Source organism: Schistocerca gregaria, chromosome 6 (genome assembly GCF_023897955.1).
Source record: "Schistocerca gregaria isolate iqSchGreg1 chromosome 6, iqSchGreg1.2, whole genome shotgun sequence".
NCBI lineage: Eukaryota > Metazoa > Arthropoda > Insecta > Orthoptera > Acrididae > Schistocerca > Schistocerca gregaria.
Window position 1 is genome coordinate 125,380,637 of NC_064925.1, and position 21,219 is coordinate 125,401,855.

General features: G+C 39.5%; 1 protein-coding gene across 1 annotated transcript in view; it reads right to left on the bottom strand.

Annotated features, from left to right (window-relative positions):
• The window catches only part of LOC126278014 (facilitated trehalose transporter Tret1-2 homolog), a 41,637-nt gene extending 20,672 nt beyond the window's left edge, over positions 1 to 20,965 (bottom strand). Inside the window, exons 1-2 of the mRNA XM_049977723.1 lie at positions 20,778 to 20,965; positions 7,213 to 7,501 (exon numbers count right to left, since the gene is read on the bottom strand). Coding sequence (XP_049833680.1) covers positions 7,213 to 7,501; positions 20,778 to 20,961 — 473 coding nt within the window. The 5' untranslated portion in view covers positions 20,962 to 20,965. The remainder of the gene's footprint in view (positions 1 to 7,212; positions 7,502 to 20,777) is intronic.
• Between the last annotated feature and the right edge of the window lie 254 nt (positions 20,966 to 21,219).

Here is a 21,219-nt window from a genome sequence, read left to right on the forward strand (position 1 = left end):
ATGCGATCGAAGATAAACCAAAGAAAGAAGAAATTAATGAGAAGTACCACGCAGAAAACGAATTAAAGGAAGTTTGCTTCCTTGGAAGCAAAATGATGTATGCCGAGGTGAAAAAATTCATGAAATACCTCCCAGTATCGTTCCTTATCTAATTTTGCCCGGCGCAGTGGAGTAAATCTATGCGTCATGGGCTTAACAAGTTTTTGGAAGTCTCCTGCAGAAGTAATGAGCTACGCTGCCTGTATAGCCAACCATAATGGCGAAAGCATTTATGTGGTGCAATCTGATTGGCCAAATTATTTGCTCGAATTGTCCAGAATATTCTTCAAACTACTTGCGAACAATTGTGACCCAGTGACATGGCACCTTATTATCCATAAAAATCCCGTCGCTGTTTGGCTGTAAATTGTCTATAAGTAGCCGAACATAGCTATTTCCAGTCACTTCGGTAGGACCAGAAGACCCAGTCCATTCCATATAAACACACACGTCACTCCATTATGGAGCCACCACCACGTTGCACAATGCCTTGTTGACAACTTTGGCCCATGGTCTCTAGGATCTTACGCTACACAGCCCTACCATCAGCTCTTACCAGCTGAAATTGGAACTCACCTGACCAAGGCACGGTTTTCCAGTCGTCTAGCGTCCAGCATATATGGTGACGAGACCAGGAGAGCTGCTGCGGCCAGCAAAGTCACCAGCATGAGTCTTCTGCTGCCGTAACCCATTAACGCCAGATTTCGCCTCACTGTCCTAACGGATACATTCGACGTACGTGTCACATTGATTTCTGCGGTTATTTCGCGCAGTATTGCGTTTCTATTAGCACTCATAATTCTACGCAGTCTCGGCCGCTGAGTTGTGCGCGGTGAGAGGTAGTGATTAAAATTTGGTATTCTCAGCCAGATCTCAGAATATTGAATACCCTAAGGATTTACGAAACGGAATGTAAACGGTACCACCGCCAACTGTAAATGTGCATATCGCGATCCCATTACTTTTGCCACATCAGTGTATGACAAGGAAAGCGGGACAGGCTCACTTCGCTAAAGGCATCAAACATGGGTTTCAATTTGAGTATTAATATCTCTGAGAATGTAAAGAAGAGGATGGTATGTGAGAATCAGTTACTTGTTCCATAGATCATATTCACTTAAAAGTTTCTATACGAAACCTGTCAACGGAACGAACATAGAAACCATGAGCAAAAAAGGCGATGGAACATATTTATAACGCTACATGCTAGCTGTTAGAGGTTTTCGTCTGAAAAGACTGATATTTCTATTAAAAAATTCAGCTGTTATATACAAGGAGTTGCTAAATAGAAGCATCCTTACTCTTTCTTTGAAGAAACTTCACCTGCCAGTCATTTTATTTCTCAGGGTAAATTATAAAGTAGTTATACAACTGCATATTTCAACATTTTCTGTAACAAAGTTAGATCATTAAAGCGTAATGCAGATAATTTTTCCTCCTAGTACTTTACTTGTGTATTCTTGTTGCTGTCGGACAAATGAGTGCAGGTAAAACCATTTCATAAGTGAGCATTTGTACTAATTAATTAATATTAATATTAATGTGATTAATATTCACAACTGCTTAAATAGAAGCTTGAAAGATGTACTTGAGAAAACCCTAATTCTAATAATTACAATTACTTTCTCTTGTACGATGAACATTTTTTTATGTAAGCAAGTAACTAATTAACCCAGAATATTATCGCATATGGCATCGCTGAATGAAAATCTACAAAACATTAACTTTCTGATTGCTGTATCTCCAGTTGAAAATAATTCTTATGGCAAAAATATACGAATCTAAACGTCCTAGGATATCCACTATATGGCTTTCTAAATTTATGTTTTCCTCAATATGCATACTAAGTAACTTATAATTGCCTACCTAGCCCATTTTTTATAGTAATGGTAGGTTCGTAACAGGCGGGAGATTATTGACCGTACAAAACTCAACTAACTATTCCATTAAATTTCGGGATGCAGCCAAGTAAGTTCCACTCCATCTAATATTTAGGCCCTATACCGCTCGGCAATCTATAGAATGAGCCGAAAGACTTTTAGCTCACTCTGGAGACGGCCGAACTTTACTGGGCCAAAATAATAGAAGAAGTCGAATTTATTTGCCTAAACACCCGAAATTTAATGAAACAGTCATTCCTACGCGAAACTAGTAGATGGATGAGATATTTTTTCCATAGTTTAAACTTGGGACAGGGTAGCGTTGTGTTGGAGGCTTATTCTTACGTAAAGATGCTGAAAATTACGTGGACTGATAAGAAATGAGGTCCTCCACGGAAACGACGAGGAAAGGAGTATGAAGAAAACGATAACTAGAAGAATAGACATAGTATATAAAACAGAGCCATAGAAGGTAGAAACTGTTCTGGAACAAAGAGACTGGATTTCTTTTTTCGTCGTTCTTTATGCGCCCCCCCCCCCCCCCCCCCCCCACGAATTCCTATCCAGTGCCAGCATTTTCTTCCAGAGTACCAATTATCGCCTACGTCCTCAATTACATAGGTGTCCAAAATTAAAGCAACAAACCGCTATTTCCCCTATTGTGTCTAAATCACGGTATAATCATTCAAACTGTGAACAGATAACCATATAAGTGTGTCCTGCTTGGACAATCAGGTAAGCGATGACGTCAGGGAACCTATCAAACATGTAGTGTGCGCTTGGTAGTTCGACATTCACAATCGATGTGTACACAGTCAAAAATGGTACTGTACGGCACAAAGGACACACCAGAGAAGACGCCTATTGCTGCCAGAGGTGCCGCAAAATTTCCTTTTGTTTCTTTAATTTTAGACACCAGTGTATTTGCGAGATGTATTCCAGTATGTGTCTTCCTCTGCAGTTTGTACTCTATAGGTCTCTCTATTACCATGGAAGTTACTCCCTGATGTCTTAACGGATGTCTTATCATTCTTTCCGTTCCTCTTGTCGGTGTTTCCCATATATTCTTTTCCTTGGCTATTCTGCAGATAACCACCTCATTCTTTACCTTATGAGTCCGTCTAATTTTCAAACATTTTTCTGTAATATCACATCTCAAATGCTTCTATTTTCTTCTGTTCCGGCTAGCTGTTAGAGGTTTTCGTCTGAAAAGACTGATATTTCTATTAAAAAATTCAGCTGTTATATACAAGGAGTTGCTAAATAGAAGCATCCTTACTCTTTCTTTGAAGAAACTTCACCTGCCAGTCATTTTATTTCTCAGGGTAAATTATAAAGTAGTTATACAACTGCATATTTCAACATTTTCTGTAACAAAGTTAGATCATTAAAGCGTAATGCAGATAATTTTTCCTCCTAGTACTTTACTTGTGTATTCTTGTTGCTGTCGGACAAATGAGTGCAGGTAAAACCATTTCATAAGTGAGCATTTGTACTAATTAATTAATATTAATATTAATGTGATTAATATTCACAACTGCTTAAATAGAAGCTTGAAAGATGTACTTGAGAAAACCCTAATTCTAATAATTACAATTACTTTCTCTTGTACGATGAACATTTTTTTATGTAAGCAAGTAACTAATTAACCCAGAATATTATCGCATATGGCATCGCTGAATGAAAATCTACAAAACATTAACTTTCTGATTGCTGTATCTCCAGTTGAAAATAATTCTTATGGCAAAAATATACGAATCTAAACGTCCTAGGATATCCACTATATGGCTTTCTAAATTTATGTTTTCCTCAATATGCATACTAAGTAACTTATAATTGCCTACCTAGCCCATTTTTTATAGTAATGGTAGGTTCGTAACAGGCGGGAGATTATTGACCGTACAAAACTCAACTAACTATTCCATTAAATTTCGGGATGCAGCCAAGTAAGTTCCACTCCATCTAATATTTAGGCCCTATACCGCTCGGCAATCTATAGAATGAGCCGAAAGACTTTTAGCTCACTCTGGAGACGGCCGAACTTTACTGGGCCAAAATAATAGAAGAAGTCGAATTTATTTGCCTAAACACCCGAAATTTAATGAAACAGTCATTCCTACGCGAAACTAGTAGATGGATGAGATATTTTTTCCATAGTTTAAACTTGGGACAGGGTAGCGTTGTGTTGGAGGCTTATTCTTACGTAAAGATGCTGAAAATTACGTGGACTGATAAGAAATGAGGTCCTCCACGGAAACGACGAGGAAAGGAGTATGAAGAAAACGATAACTAGAAGAATAGACATAGTATATAAAACAGAGCCATAGAAGGTAGAAACTGTTCTGGAACAAAGAGACTGGATTTCTTTTTTCGTCGTTCTTTATGCGCCCCCCCCCCCCCCCCCCACGAATTCCTATCCAGTGCCAGCATTTTCTTCCAGAGTACCAATTATCGCCTACGTCCTCAATTACATAGGTGTCCAAAATTAAAGCAACAAACCGCTATTTCCCCTATTGTGTCTAAATCACGGTATAATCATTCAAACTGTGAACAGATAACCATATAAGTGTGTCCTGCTTGGACAATCAGGTAAGCGATGACGTCAGGGAACCTATCAAACATGTAGTGTGCGCTTGGTAGTTCGACATTCACAATCGATGTGTACACAGTCAAAAATGGTACTGTACGGCACAAAGGACACACCAGAGAAGACGCCTATTGCTGCCAGAGGTGCCGCAAAATTTCCTTTTGTTTCTTTAATTTTAGACACCAGTGTATTTGCGAGATGTATTCCAGTATGTGTCTTCCTCTGCAGTTTGTACTCTATAGGTCTCTCTATTACCATGGAAGTTACTCCCTGATGTCTTAACGGATGTCTTATCATTCTTTCCGTTCCTCTTGTCGGTGTTTCCCATATATTCTTTTCCTTGGCTATTCTGCAGATAACCACCTCATTCTTTACCTTATGAGTCCGTCTAATTTTCAAACATTTTTCTGTAATATCACATCTCAAATGCTTCTATTTTCTTCTGTTCCGGTTTATCAGTAATCCATCTTTCACAAACATACAATATTGTGCTGCAAGCGTACACTCTCAGAAATTTCGTACTCAAATGAAGGCCTGTCTTTGATACTAGTAGACTTGTCTTAGTCAGGAATGTCCTCTCTGCCAATCCTAGTCTGCGTTTTATGTCCTCATTTCTCTGTCCGTCACGGATTATTTTGTTGCCTAATAGCAGAATTCCTTAACTTGATCGATTTGGTAATCACTAAACCTGATGTTAAGTTTATCCCTGCTCTCATTTCTGTTGCTTTTCATTAGTTTGGTTTTCTTCAATTTACTCTCATCTATACTCTGTTTATTCCATTCAGCAGATCTTTTAATTCTTCTTCGCTTTCACTGAGGATAGCAATCTCATCCTCGAATCTTATCGTTGATGTCCTTTCACCTAAGAGTTTAATTCCACCCTTGCACGTTTTCTTTATTTCCCTCATTGCTTCTTTGACGTGTAGATTGGCCAGTAGGGGCGAAAGATTACATCATTTTCTTGCATTCTTTTTAATCGAGCACTTCGTTCTCGGTCTCTCACTCGTATTGTTCGTCTTGGTTCTTGTAGATATTGTGTATTGCCCGTCATTTCCTATAGCTTTCCACTATTTTTCTCAGAATTTTGACTTCTATTGATGCTGAGTCCGTTCCTCTGACAATGATTCCTCTGGCGTTTCCTTACATTTTTCATGCAAAAATTTCGCCGTAGCTTTCGTGCACGGCCTAACTATTTAATTCATAGCAGACTTGTAATGCTGAATTTCCCTTTATATTACTCTTCATTACCAAATTGCGATCTGAGCTATATCTGCTCCTGGCTAAGCCTTACAATCCAATATCCGACTTCGGATTCTCTGGCTGATCATTATGAAATCTGACTGGAATCTTCCCGTATCCGCCGACCTTTTCCTAATTTCTTGTGATTCTTGAACAGAGTATTCGCTCTTATTAGCTGAAATTTATTGCAGAACTCAGTCTTTCTCCTCTCTTATTTATGCTACCAAGCCTGTATTATCCCATAACCCCTTCTTTTTCCCCTACAACCACATTCCAGTCTCTATGACTATTCATTCTTACTTCCTCTTGGGACGTCGGCATGTACACATGAACTATTATTGTTGGTGTTGGTTTACTGTCGATTCTGATGTGGACAGCCGGACGCGATGGTCTAGCGGTTCTAGGCGCTCAGTCCGGAACCGCGCGACTGCTGGGGTCGCAGGTTCGAATCCTGCCTCGGGCATGGATGTGTGTGATGTCTTAGGTTAGTCAGGTTTAAGTAGTTCTAAGTTCTAGGGGACTGAAGACCACAGATGTTAAGTGCCATAGTGCTCAGAGCCATTTGTGGACGACTTTATCACAGAACAGTTCGCAGTAAGCCAGTCTCTGCCCTCCCTTCGTATTCATATCGAATCCTACTTCCGTTATACCACTTTCTGCTGTTCTTTATATTATGCTAGCCCTGCCTGACCAGAATTCCTTGACTCATTTCCATTTCACTTCACTGATCGCCACTATACCTAGTTTGAGCAATTGCGTTTCCCTATTAAAATTTCCTAGCTTCCCTGACACGTTCAATCTTTGACATTCCAGACCCGAGTTTGTACAACTACCCTTTCGTTGCTTATTCACTGTTTTTCTCGTGATCACCTCCTTCTTGGCAATCCTCTGCAGGAAATGCGAATGAGGGACTTCCCCCGAGTATTTTGCTAATGGAGAAATCATCATAACGCTTTTGCTTTTCAAGTACAGGGCACGCGTTCTGTGGATGCACATCACATTTTTTTTTACTTTTTAATGCAATGGTTTCCGTTGGCTTCTGCATTCTCATTGGCTTTTTAGGCAGTTTCCATCCTAAGGGCAAGAGAGTGCCCTGAACCTTTGCCCGCTCCTCCACCATCTTTGACAAGGCCTTTGGTAGTAAGAGGTTGTCTTCTTATGCGGGAAGTCTTCGGCCGTCATTACTGATGGTTTTTATTCGATATATAAGCAGTAGAGATGTTCGAACCGAGGACCCAGAACGTTTAAATGATTAGTCAAAGATGCTACCCCTAGACCATAGGTGGGATATGCACACCAGATTATTGAATGTGTACGTGCTATTCTGAGATGAAGAGAGTGACACAGAGAGCAAGGTTTAGCGGACTGTGACTGCATCGAAAGAAAACACTGATGATTTTCCCACCCCCAAAAGAAGTAGGTTGTTGTAATACAGTGAACACTGTCTCGAAAGACTATCACTCTTACCTTGCAATGTAGAGAGCTTCGATCGAAACAGAGAACATCTGGATGATCAGGCTAGCCAGCAACGGTGTTATTGTGACGTATCCGAGCGTTTTGCGACCCACGTGTGCGCTGGCAACCGCAAACAGGGGAATGACGACGAGCGCGCTGAGTAGCAGGAGAGACGCCACCCAGGATGCCTCGTCCGCCGTCAGAGGCCGGTCTCTGAGGCCGCTCTCTGCAGATACCAGCTGCGGCAGCGCCATCGCCGGCCACACCATGGCTGAGCCCGTAACGAACGTGTTCAGGTTCACTGAGCAGGAACAGAGTACAGTCAACAGACGCTTCGTTGAAATTGAAAGTAAAATCATCGACAATTAGAGTGCAAGAGGAATTCTAATGTTAGAAGCAGAGGAGAGGGCGGATAGTTGAGAAGTGTACACTTAAGGCTCTACAAAGACGAAGAACTGTCTGTTGACGTGACAGAAGAAGAAATGAGAACCAATGTGGCGGCCATGAGGGATCCGGTATTAAGATGGCTTGGAGAAAATTTAAGCAGCATCTTAGGCTGCGGAGTGGAAGTGGATGAAGGTTGTGATGCCACACCATTTATTCACAGCTCTGTTACGGAACAAACACTACTATAGTCCAAATTTCAAGGCTAAATTATATATTTTCATTTAAAAAACGCCTGTTTTATTATAAATTACTTACAAAAATTAAAAGAATATTTTTTAAAATAACGTTCACTTATTATAATTTTTTTTCTCACAAAAGGTGAACGTAAGAAAAAAAAATATTTCTTGCTTTTATAAAAGGTGCACTTAAGGAAAAAATCTTTCGTTTAGTGGTTTATTTCCGAAAAGTTCTCTTATAGAATATTTCATTTTGTTTCTAGCACACATTTTATTTTCAGCTTCCATTTATAGCGGAAAAAGGAAAACATTACATGTGATTAAAAGTACCTAGAATGCACAAATGGTTAAAAAGTAGAAAATTTAAAATGTAGTCAAAAGTTGGTAGCTGAAAGTAAAGTGAAGTGATCTTCTTACCTATATGAATGGGATGCACCAAATAATTTTGATTGTGCAAAAACAAGCGTATTTCGGGTACTACCAAAAAGTGGCTATATTTTCGAAGTGGATCTAGAATATCGAAAAGAATTACGTAATTTACAAAAAGATTTACCATTCTCTCCTGAAAATAAAATAGTTCTTGACTATAAAAATCTTAAACAGTATGTGTCTCTAGAAATGAAAATAACAAAAATACGTAAACTCTTAAAATTTTCACAATGTGATTGGTTGAAGAAATATATAGGTTTGAATACTCAAATGAGAATGCAATCGAAGTATTATTTTGAATAAGATTTCTACAATTTAGTAAATCTGTTTTTGGGAAGACAATGGGAAATATAAGACACAGAGTGGATATAAAATTAGTGTCAGATGGACAAAAGTGCGATAAATTAATATCTAAGCCAAACTGTACAGGAAGAATGATATGTAATGAAGATCTTGTTGACAGTAATACCAATAAGAAAAAAACCACATTTAGTAAACCGAACTACGTTGGTATTAGTGTACACAATTTACCTAATAGAATAATGAAACAGGTATATGAAGAAAATATTGATTTATATTATCAAAATACGGAGAGTTTATATCTACAATATAAAAATTTAACATTTCTATGAAGACATGAAATCGACGATTGAGTGCATTGATAGAGGTGGTTACCCAACAGATAATATTTATGCTATTCCACAAGTAAACAAGAAAGTTTAAGGAAAAATGAAAAACGAATGCAATGGAAAAGTAATGGAAGAATTCTGTGACTTCAGAGCAAAAACGTATGCATATTAAGTTGATGATAAGGTGTTAAGGAATCTGTTGTTAAAAATACAATAAGCTTAGAAGATTATAAAGATTACATGTTTAAGAATAGAGAATAATACACAACTAGGAATTTGATAATTTGATTTCATGTGAAAAAGATGGAATTTAGTCAAATCAAATAAAAGGCTTAAGTAGTCATGATGTCAACATATATGTTTTGGAAAATAAAATAGCAACATTACCATACAGACATTTGAAAAATCTAATAATTTTTAAATATAAATGGAGACACTAATCAAGAAGCTCAACAATGCAGTTGTTTCGCAACAGATTGAAAAAGTAATTGAGTTAGAGACAAATGTTTTGTGTAACGTTAGTGGTTGTGTATATTTGCCAGCCTATGTGGCTGAGCGGTTCTAGGCCCATCAGTCCAGAGCCACGCTACTGCTACAGTCACAGGTTCGAATCTTGCCTCGGGCATGGATGTGTGAGATGTCGTTAGATTAGTTAGGTTTAAGTAGTTCTAAGTCTATGGGACTGATGACCTCAGATGTTAAGTCCCATAGTACTTAGAGCTATTTGAACCATTTGTGAAAATTTTAATGCTAGATTTGGAGAAAAAAGTTGTGTGGAGATTGATAATGAGATTAAGCTTATCTTACCAGTTAGGTATTCTAAGTTACTGGATGGAATTTTCAAATGGCTGAAGAAGGGCAGATGGAATTGAGATATAAAGGATTGAAAAAACTTAAAAATAAAGAATTTCATGATCTGTAATTCACTCTTTGAATCTGATGAACGCTTTATATTTTCCTGTTAAAATTTATAATTTTAAGTGGACAATACCAAACTTCTGAGGCATTATAGCAACTTTAAGGATAATATTTATATAAAAATACACTGAACCGATACGCTAGTAAATTTAAAAAAAATCATTCATTCTGCATTAACCATAATTCATTAACTTTTTTCCTTACATGCACCTTTCATACAAAAAAATTCCTTTTTCCTTACATTTACCTCTTATGAGAAAAGAAAATGTTCTTATAGTAAGTGAGCATGTCAAGAAAAATATTCATTTTTGTAAATTTTCCTAAGAAATTTTTAATACATAAGGAATTTTTAAAATGAAAATAAGTGAGTTAACCCTGAAATTTGCAGTATAAGAGGAGGAAAGTGCCGGTTTTGGATAACTGACCCAAGTGACAGAACCAGCTCTTGCCTCCTACTGGGACTTTCATGCAGGATCAGCGACAACGACTGTAAACGTGTGCCAGACTGTGGTCCGAACTCGGGATCTTCTGCTTACTAGCTAGTTTCGTTAACCACTGAACGTCTTAGACTCACAACTGAACAGATGATCTCGGCACGTCTCTCATTCGTCCCACATTCCTCTGTAGCCCCACCTGTCACTGTGCTTGTCCTTCATGCCTGCTACTTTGAGATGCAGAAGGTCGAACGTAATTGTGCATGTTCACTGTAGGTGGAGAATTCATTGCCCAACAACTGTGTGTGTATGTGAGTGTGGAAGGGGGGGGGGGGGGTTAGAAAGGAAAGGAAATGAAAGGTACTGTTGATGAGTGAAAGAACAGACATCACACATTCATATAATTGATTTGCCTCACTGGGCAATGATTCCACAACGTTCAATGTCGATGTACAGTTACATTGGACATCCTGAAGTAGCGAGCATGGAATACAAGAACACGTATTGTGGATAAATGGCTCTAGGTGGGAATATGGATTGACCGATAGGTGTGCTGAGATGCTCTGCCCAATTGCGATGAACATTATATCTGCACGGTGCAGTGGTTGACAGTGGTTAATACAGATGGCTAATAAGCAGGAGATTCCAGGTTCAGATCCCAGTCAGTCACACATTTTCAATGCTTCTGATTCCATCCAAAGAACCAAATGCACATGACATCAATAGTCCCTCTCCTTTACTTTCCCCTACATCTATCTTCAGTTTACGTACTTCACACAATATGTATCACAGCTGCAGATTCCATGTGGTGTTTAATCTTTCAGATACGAATGATATATTAGAAAATCTCATAATCCATAATTAAATTCTCGTTGAAAATACTACAAACCATCAATTACAGAATAAATTAACAAGTGAACACTAAAAGCCTGATGTAAGACACAATGTAGACAATTGAAACTAAAATTTAAAGTACATAGATACATCAAGAAGAATCCAGGGTTAAGACAATATTCTTGAAAGACTGGATATACACTAGGTGTCATTTGACCTAATAGAATTGTATCAAATAGTAAGTTCATACAACAAATCAACACAGCCGAACACTAAACAGGAACTGTAGTGTGTTACTTGATCAAAGTATGACACCTTCAAAAAAAATATTTTACCAAGCACTTGGTCAAAAAGGAGTGCATAAATGGCATCAAGGAACTGTTAGTTGCACACTGAAAGATATAAGAGCCTCACATGGGAGTGTCCTTGAGCAGTCTTGTGTACAAGGCACACAGCACTAGACACTGTCACATCTGTACATTCCAGGCGCAGCCTTCTTGAGCATCAGAACAAAACTGGCCATCCTGTTCTCCAAGTGCTTAACGTCAAAGGAATGCATTACTGGCATCAAGGAACGGACGAACGTTCAGCATGCTGGTTTAGCTAGGGTCAGCAACTTCTGTTAGTCAATAGAACGAAAAACCAGTCCGAGATGCAAATATTTACTTTTTATTGATTGGGTGATTATTTTTGGGCCCAAAACTTGTCATCAAATGAATAAAAGTATAAATTTGCAACTTGGACTGATTTTAAAATCTATCAATTACAGATTGTAATACATGAGAGCTTCACATGAGACCTTGCTCTAGCATCCTTATGCAGGAGGCAGCCAGCACTAGGCACTTCCACATCTGCACATTCCAGGTGTTCTCTTCCCAGGCATCACAACAGAGCGAATCTAGCCATTCAATAAAGCTGCCCATTCACCCGCCGCATCCACTAAGCAGGTCCCAAACCCATCTGACTGTGGGCACAATGCTACTGTTTGGTGGGCCCTACCTAACTGCGCCCAGTTGTGTTGCAGTTATCAGCATGTAAAAATCCGAAGGGAAAAGGGTGAAGTGTAGGGTGGCAGGTAGTAGTTTGGGCTAGCACGTAGCATTGTGCCAGTGGAACCGATAAGTGGAGCCGAGGCATCTAGATCATGGATTCTACCACTATAAAATCGTAAACACAAAGGCGAATGTGTTGGGGCAGACCTGCTCTGCAGGGTGGGTTGGCATACTGGTAGACCTGTGAATGGGTGTCTTCAGTACTTGGTGCCTGACTCTCACATATCATCAGCCATTAATCCTTAATCGACTGCACAGGCAGATGCTACAAACTGAGGATATCCCATCGACCCCCAACAAAATTACTTCCGCACACAGTGGACATTAGCTAATTGATTCAGATTGGTGCTTGCGCATCTCTACTCCAGAAACCACCCACCCCTTTCTGGCAGGGTGAGGAAACTGCTGCAACCATTGTGCCACCCACTTAGCAGGCCAAAGATTGCCCTACTTCATGCTCTGAGGAAGGAATGTCTGATCCAAACCAAATACGCATCGGAGTTCGGTTTCGCCTCTTAGGGATACACGCATTTTATAAAAGTCCCAGAGGAAAGCACAATAAATATAAAAACCAAAATTACGCATCAGCCATGCCATAACCAAGTTTAAGTGAGAAATATAACATTCCCTTGCTGTTGTGATCTCCTTTAAAAGAACAATTCCAGGAACAACAAATTGGCTGCTTGAGTGTTTCTTCTGGCCCAACCCTACTTCTCATGAATGTGTTCAGGAGTTGCCCTGTTGGATAGTAATTCATCAGCGGACTGTGGCTAGTCAGGGACGATTTTGGCTGCAAGACAAATATAAATTTTGCTGGAGTGTCCTTACATGTCACTTGTGTGCCATGTTTGAACTACTGAAGACATGTATCAACCACTCCAAGATCTCATCCCACCAGTTACGTTCGTCCTGATGGTACACGATTAACCAAGCCCAAAGTTTCCGATTAATGCTCTTGGCCGAAAAAGGTTTCAGATAATACGGAATGCAGACAGCTCTCCAAGCTTCCATCCACATTCTGTTTCCAGTCATGCATTCATATCGCTTCAAGAACTTGTTAAACAATGCGTTTTTTTTTCAGCACAATGCACCACATGTTGGGTTGCATTAGGCAGCCGTCGGCCGTGCCATCCCGGTATTTTCCAGGAGCGATTAGGGAAATCACGGAAAACCTAAATGAGGATGGCCAGACGCGGTACTGAACCGTCGTCCTCCCGAATGCGAGTCCAGTGTGCTAGCCACTGAGCCATCTCGCTCGGTACCGTATGTATCTTCACGTTTATAGTGACATTAATCATTTTAGTATTCTGTAGCATGATGTGGTACCACATTGATAGCGTATGGCCTACTGGAAACATAAAACAATGTTATGCCTACTCTGCTGAAAACTCCAATGCCAGAAAGTCCGTAAAAAAATTGCAAACTGCAGGAATGCATTACTGGAAACAGACTATTGGATAGAAGCATGAAGAGCTGTGCTTTTTGCAGCGTTTCCAGTAGGTTCTATAATAACAATTTTGTGGCACATCATGATGCGATGTCCTGAAAAGCTTATCTCAGAATATACGATTGCTTGCTGGTGTATGGTTCAGATAGCTGGACAACTGCTAGATGTTGTGAGACCATCCCAAAAACTGTCACTGCTGCTGAAGTAGCTGAAACTGGCTACATCACAAAGATGTTTGACAATTCTGTGGCTGTCAATTTACTTCCTCCAGTGACACAGAATTGTTGTTCTAAATTGAATTTATATTTTCTTACAATTTTGATGAAATATTGTGAATGATTCTTACCTAACGTATGACAGTGAGGTAAAAATTTAAAGTTTTGGACTGCTGGAAGGCAATTCAGCATATAAATGACCTTTACAATTCAACATATAAATGACCGTTGCTCTTGTCTTTCGCTGCACGAACCGTTTGCCTCTCTCTTTGACAGTTGTAGCAACAGTAGTAGTGACAGTACATGAAATGTATTCACAATTGCGATTATGGACTTCTATAGTTGGTATAATTGAATGACGACGATGAAAATTTGTGCCGGGCTGGAGCTCGGACACGAATTTCTCTTTTCTTGCGAGCGGTCATCTTACCTTATGACTAGCCGATGACGAATCATAGCCACATTCAAACTTCCATATGTCGTCAACCATGTGTTTACAATCTCTACGCATACATCAGTTATGTATATTCCCATGCAAGGGAGACGTTATACTTGAAAGTCGCTTGACTGGTGTCGGCTGATAAATACGATATTGCAGTCCGAAGCAACTTTGCACCGTAATTCGGAATATCACAGGCACTGCAGTATCTTATTACAACGAGAGAGTATTCGCATCAGCGTCGTCTTACTAGATGTGTGCCATGTCAACAGTTTCTTGAAGTTAATACAGCTATCGGCATAGATTCGAAACTCGCTGGAGTGCTGATTAACTTCATGCCAGTTTTTTCTTCTTTCCGTAACGCAGCTGATAACCATCACAACAAAAGTCAGCAACAAAATCATAAGAACGTCTCTAAAGTCCATGCTGCATTTGTTTCAGAATAAACAAACAGCATTTCATATTCAGCAGCCTTCTGCTCCGGTGTCCAACTTCCAAAAATTATTACCATATTTCTATTATTAATTCGTTAATATCAGCTCTTTGTCGGTCACAGTGCAGGTGGAATAATAGAAGAATTGTATCTTCACCACACAGAATACAGGATTGTAAAGAGATGCCGTAGCATCTAGAGTCATGCATGAGGTGGTAATCAAGTTTGATAGCATAGTAGTTTCCAAAGACATAAATTTGGGATCTGTAGAGATTGGTCAAGCAATCTTTCTGATGCGAAAATACTGCAAGATCTCTATATTTTGCACATGGATGTGAGATTATATAAGTAGTTTTCGAATTCTCAAGGTAAATTTTGGCACCAGGCGTAGATAAGCGAGTCTTCTAGGTGGCAGCTACCGGCATTGATAGCTGATTGGAAATTGTGGTTTCAGGAGTGAAATATGTTGAGATTTAGAAGCTTGTTTTATGAATAGAATTCATCCTTTGACTAGCTGCTTGTTGAGCTTTTTGATGAATTTGCGGGGCTTTAGTTGGGGATTATGTGGAGACTAGCAGTGATCAATGTTTCCAGTTCAGTAGGACGAATTGTGACAGTCATGGTGTTACGAAGATGAAGGTGGTATAGAACTGATCACTTATTGATCCTCACCTGGCGAGTCAAGGTAAGGTTATTGAGCTTTAGTTAAACCATTTCGTTTGTACCAAAGTGGAGGAAGTTTGATTTTCGGCCCAACAATAAATTTTTCTCAGAATGGCATAGCTGCGCCAAGTAGTGACATAGCAAGCCGCGTCATACTGGGATTGTGATGTTGATAGTAGTGGGTGATGGACACTCTCCATCAAGACTTCGAGTTACCAAAGTAAGTGACTGAAATAACTCGAAGAGACTTTCATTGGTATATACTTAACATTTGTTCACCACGTAGGAGCGATTTTAACATAGAAATTCTTTTGAAAGATATGAATTTTGATTGACCCGGAAATATTCAAATTATTTCATCAGATTCATTTAATGTAAAACAGTAACTTTTCCACATTTCAATATGTGAACAGTTTTTCGTTATTCCACGGTGATATCAAGAAAGAGTTGTGTAGTCTCAATGTCTATTTGTAGTTCAGGTTCTCCTCTATTTAAGTGGCACAATTTTTTTTTAAGCTAAGCAAAAACGGATGAACTCTACTATCAGCAGACAAGTTCATGTGCACGAGGCCTCTCTTGGAAGTGTTATCAAACATTTTCAGCAGTCTCATGAAATTAAACTACAATTACCGTTGTTCAGTGAATAAAATTTTGCTGCAGAATTTAATATAGTGGTGTGTTCTATCAATTACACCACATGTATTAATTACACAACATTGTTTGATAGGAATAGGCGTCGTTTGTGTGAAACAATCGGGAACTAAACTATGAGCAAAATCCGTCAAATATGAGGCTTCATGTTCACCTCCCTCTTACTTTGGTTTCTCTATGTCCTTAGCTGCCTGAAAATTTAAAATCTCATCCCACAAGCACTTTTCACGTTTTTGGATAAAGCATCACTAGCAGTTATATTGTAATCATTGCAGTACATTGTGCTTTGAGTTACTTTGTTTTTTTTTTTTTTTTTGACTGAATAACGGTTTTGCTTAAGGATGACATCTGTGAGGAATTGTTAGATTATCAGAAAATCTTCATTAAGTAAGCACAAATTATATTCTGGGACAAAAGGAAGCCAGTGAGCACAGTGCATGTATAGTGCGACTATTCTTAAAGATAGAAAAATGATCAATGACTTTTCCAGTGACGTGGAATGTGTCACTACTCAAATGCCAGACGAGGGCCAAGTTCTTCTATCCCCACATCCAAAATTCGATTTAAAGGGTGCCTTCAAAATGCTTGGGGGATTCTCCATGATGAAACTTCTGGTAGTGTTTCATTATTCCATCCTCATTTACTTTTATGTTTGCCATTGATAAGTTTTGGGAATGAAAACATGGCACACGTGGGCTGTAGTCTGTATTATCTGTTCATATAGGCAGTTTTAATGGTGAAGCGGAAAGCTTAAAAGATGTGTGTGAAAATTACCCATTGCTAAAATTGGCTAATCGCACAGATAATGAACATATTACAGTCTACTGGTATCATATTCTTATTCTCGAAACACAATGAGGATCTTGACTTGTACAAAAATAAATAAATAAAATAAAATAAAAAATAAATAGAATTTGTTACGTACATATGTACTACGATCAAAATTAAGTATAGCATTATCTCTTTTATAACAACTTTTCCTGTACAAGAAGTTAAGTCGCATAGTGCTCAGAGCCATTTGAACCATTTGACATAACACTACCTTTGAAAAGATGGAAAGTTGAAACGCGTAAGGTGCCTTTGGAAATAAAAGAAGTGTGGTGAAGACATAAGGAGAGTTATTAAAGGAAGAAAGCGCGAATGACCTGAGATATAATAGATACTCAAGAGGTCATTGGAAGGGAAATATGTAGAGGCCTGTTTTTTGGTTACGGTACTCAAGTACGGTCATAATATTTCAAGGCGCTTTGAATGAGACGGATCTTACACGGCAACGTAACTCGAACGTTCGTCAACTGATTTATATTGCTCGGGTAATGTATCCCGCCTGCGGCAATAAATTCGTCATCATTCTTTCATTGTGATGGCATTTAGACACCGCATTCTGTCAATCTTCTGTTCGCTCTCTATCGCATTAGTGACACCTTCCTAATGAAGCTCATGTACATGAGATGTTGAAGAGTGTATAACTTCCGTTCGTCAGCAGTTAGTACACTGTGAAATAACCAGTGGCCCTATTTTTGATCTTGTTTCAGCAGAATCTACGTACTTACCTTTTCGCTTTTTTTCTTGTGCACGTTCGGTTATATACAGGGCGTACATAAAGTCCGGGAACACTTTCAATTATTTACTGCACAACAATCATTGTACAGATGTCATACATATTGCATTTTGAAGGGAAACTCCGAAAGTTTTTTTTACAAACATTCGATATAGGAACCATGAGTGACTCTGCAGACGTCAGTACAGTAATATGAATTCTTGCCCGTCCCAGCATGGCATTGTGGACTGTGGCATTCGCTTCCCGTATTCTCTCACGGAGCTCTGCTACATCATGTGGTAGAGGCAGTACATACACCAGATCGTTAATGGGTCCCCACAGAAAAAAATCGCACGCAGTGAGATCTGATGATTGAGGAGGCCCTTTCATGAGACAGCTGTCCCCTTCTGTAGCACGTCCGATCCATCGATGCGGCGACTTCGTGTTCATGTACCCACGAACGTCACAATGAAAATGTGGTGGAGCCCCATCCTTCTGAAAGATAAACAGAGAGTCCGATTGCATTTGAGGCATCAGTCATGGCTGCAACATGTCCAAACAGGAATACCCTGTGGCAGTGCTCTCGGTGAAGAAGAATGGCCCGTACAGTTTTCGACGTGACAAGGCACAATAAACATTTACCTTTGGGGAATCACGCTAAAATTCAGTGTATTCTTGTGGCTGCTTTGTACCCCAGATTCGACGATTATGCCTCTTCACTTTCCCTTTAGTGTGAAGAGTAGCTTCGTTGCTAAAAATTAAGCGATCAACAATGCCATCCCCATCCTGATTCCATTGTTGCAAGTGTGAACAGAACTCAAAACGCTTGTCTTTGTTGTCGTCATTGAGCTTCTGCACTAACTCCAATTTGAGTAGTTTCATAGACAGCTTCCGTCATAGGACTTTCCACAATGCCATTGGAGCTATTTCGAGTTCACGGGATTCCCGATGAACTGATTTCTTTAGACTCTTTCTGACTGTCTCTCGTATGCGATCCACATTTACTTCACTCACACTAAGACACCCGCTTCTCTTTGTCGGGCACAAGCAACACGTCGTAGCAAATTTGTAATGCCAGTGGTAAATGGCCTTCCTTTTTGGTTGCTTCTTACCGTACTTGGTTCCAAATATCTGTTGAACAGCTGTAGCACAATTGTTTTTGTCGGAATCCCAAACACAGGATGCTCGCTCCGCACCTGAATTCGCCATGTTTACGACTAACACTGACTGTCGGCAAATTACCAAACTTACAGTGTGGCGGTATAAATAAAAAAAGAAGTTTCAGTGTTGTGTTCCTCTTGAAAATGACGTATGTGTGATTTCCGTACAATGTTTGGTTCTTGCGCAATAAATAATTGGAAGCGTTCCTGGACTAAATGTACACTCTGTACATAATGTTCTGCACTGCCATCCCGGAGTTGGGGATATTCCCTGCCCAGGGACTGGGTGTTTGTGTTGTCCTCATCATTTCATCACCTTCATCAACCTTCGTGACGGTTACTACATTGGACTGTGAAAAAATTTGGACTTTGCAAAAACTGGGACTTTGAATGGGCGCTGATGACCGCGCTGTTGAGCGCCCCCACAAACCAATCATCATCGTCATCATCAACCGTCATCCCGTATTCTGACATAGTTTCTCATACTTCTTCCCTAAAGAACGTTTGTTAGCTGAACGTACCATCCGAGTCATTCATCCCAACGAACAGTGTTTTTTACCATTAGCGTGTAAGATGCAATGGAGTTGACTGGAATACAGTCGGTAACCTAGGATCCCAATAGTGGGATCTTCACTTTTCTGCTATCTATTGAAACCGTGATATTCAAATTGAGCTAGGTAATATCGGTGCATTTTTAATAAGCTATGACAACTAACCGTTTGAGTCTTTTAGTTAAGGGAGGAAATTTACAACTAGTTGATTAAAACAAATGATTAATTTGTCCCAAAAGCGATCTAAAATAACACTGAATTTGTGTTTAATTGGAATCAGTAGTGCCTGCAATAACCAGAGGGCAATGAAATAAAAATAATGAGATTTTTTATCAAGTGTCTGAGATGTGGATCAGCAGTTATTAAAGTTAGAAAAAGACTTGTAACTGTGTTTCATTCTACATACGAAGAAAAAAAAAGATAATGCACCACAGGGCAATTATATAAATAATGGGTAATATAAAGTCCTCCACTAAACCGCCGTTGTACAAGAAACGCAGTTCTTACAGAAAATTGAGAACTGTTTGGCGAAGAACAAGGAGTTTGATGTTCGTGGTCAATGCGGGAGAAAACAGGGAGCGAGGAAGAAGGAGAGGACGAAAAACGATAAACGAAAAAAAAGTGTTACAAAACAGAGCATCGTGTATATTACGAAATATGAGAGGTTTGTAGGTAGTGTTGTCGCCTGTTCGAACAAGTAGAAATCGTTATAACGTTAAGAATATGTCGAATTTCGTGCCAAGTGAGATACATGATAAGTCTCTTACGACAATGAAAGGATGTGGAAAGGTTTCTAAATTCTTAACCAGATGTTAACGTACGGAATACGTTACAAGGCAATACTGCTAACCATAGCCAGCTTCTTAAGTAATTTTGTGGATCTAAAATCCAAAAGATATTCATTTTCATACTTCTGCCTCACAGAATACGTCCTGTATATACAAAGAGAGGCGACGGAAATAATTTTATGTCCGTTTGACTTGTAACAGAAATGCTGCAAAGAATTAATTTGCTGATGCCCAGAGAAACATTTTGTTTATCTCGCAAACACTGGTTTATTAAATTTTGAGAAAGGGTTTGGCATAAGATCCTCCATACACTACAGGTATGTACATCGATTTCATAGAGGTCGTGAAGATCACGTTGGACTAGTAATGGATGACAATGAAGCAAGAATGTAATCACTGTTACCGTACTCCCTCTGTGACATAAGAAAAACACCGGAGGGAAACAGTGTCTAGAGATTATCTGGGTATGAATGTAGCTGCAGATATAGTTACAGAAATTTGTATTTTCAATATTGCAGTATCCATTGACAAATTTTTGTCAATGTCTGCCAATAATTCCTGTACGACAGACCGATGGGGAACTTGCATAGCTCGTTTTCATCACGCAGTTCACAAGCTCCACAGGAACTTAAGAGAAACGTAAACAGCCAGCATCGCCCCTCCCCCCCCCCCCCTCCGACACACACACACACACACACACACACACACACACACACACACATACGCACGCACAGCACCCAAGTTGAAATAACGATTTATTTTTAGCCTTACCGACAACAGCAGCAAGTAACTGAGGCCACGTAGCTGGCTTCTTTTCCGCCAACTGCTCCTCTTCAACCATTTCCCCATTGGTGGTAAGTTTGGTATGCGGCCATATGCCCGCAGTGTTGTTGAAGACACCTGCCACACTATAACCGTCAGCCACGCTGCACCGTCTGCTTTTGACGGCCTTCATTCCTGCACTTAACTGCCACAAGACGTCGTTGCTTAAGTACCTACGAATAATCCGTGAGATTATCCAGACGTGTCTGCTCCGGCGACCGGATTTGCAAGGAACACGAGCACAGACTGGGATCATATTAATGTCTCCGCCACAGCTAAAACAAGCTAGCGGCGCAGCCTATGTAACACGAATGTCATTCCTTATTGATTTACTCTTATTTTTCCCGTCATTCATAGAGCGCCATTTGACTCAACAATAAAGCAAGTCAAT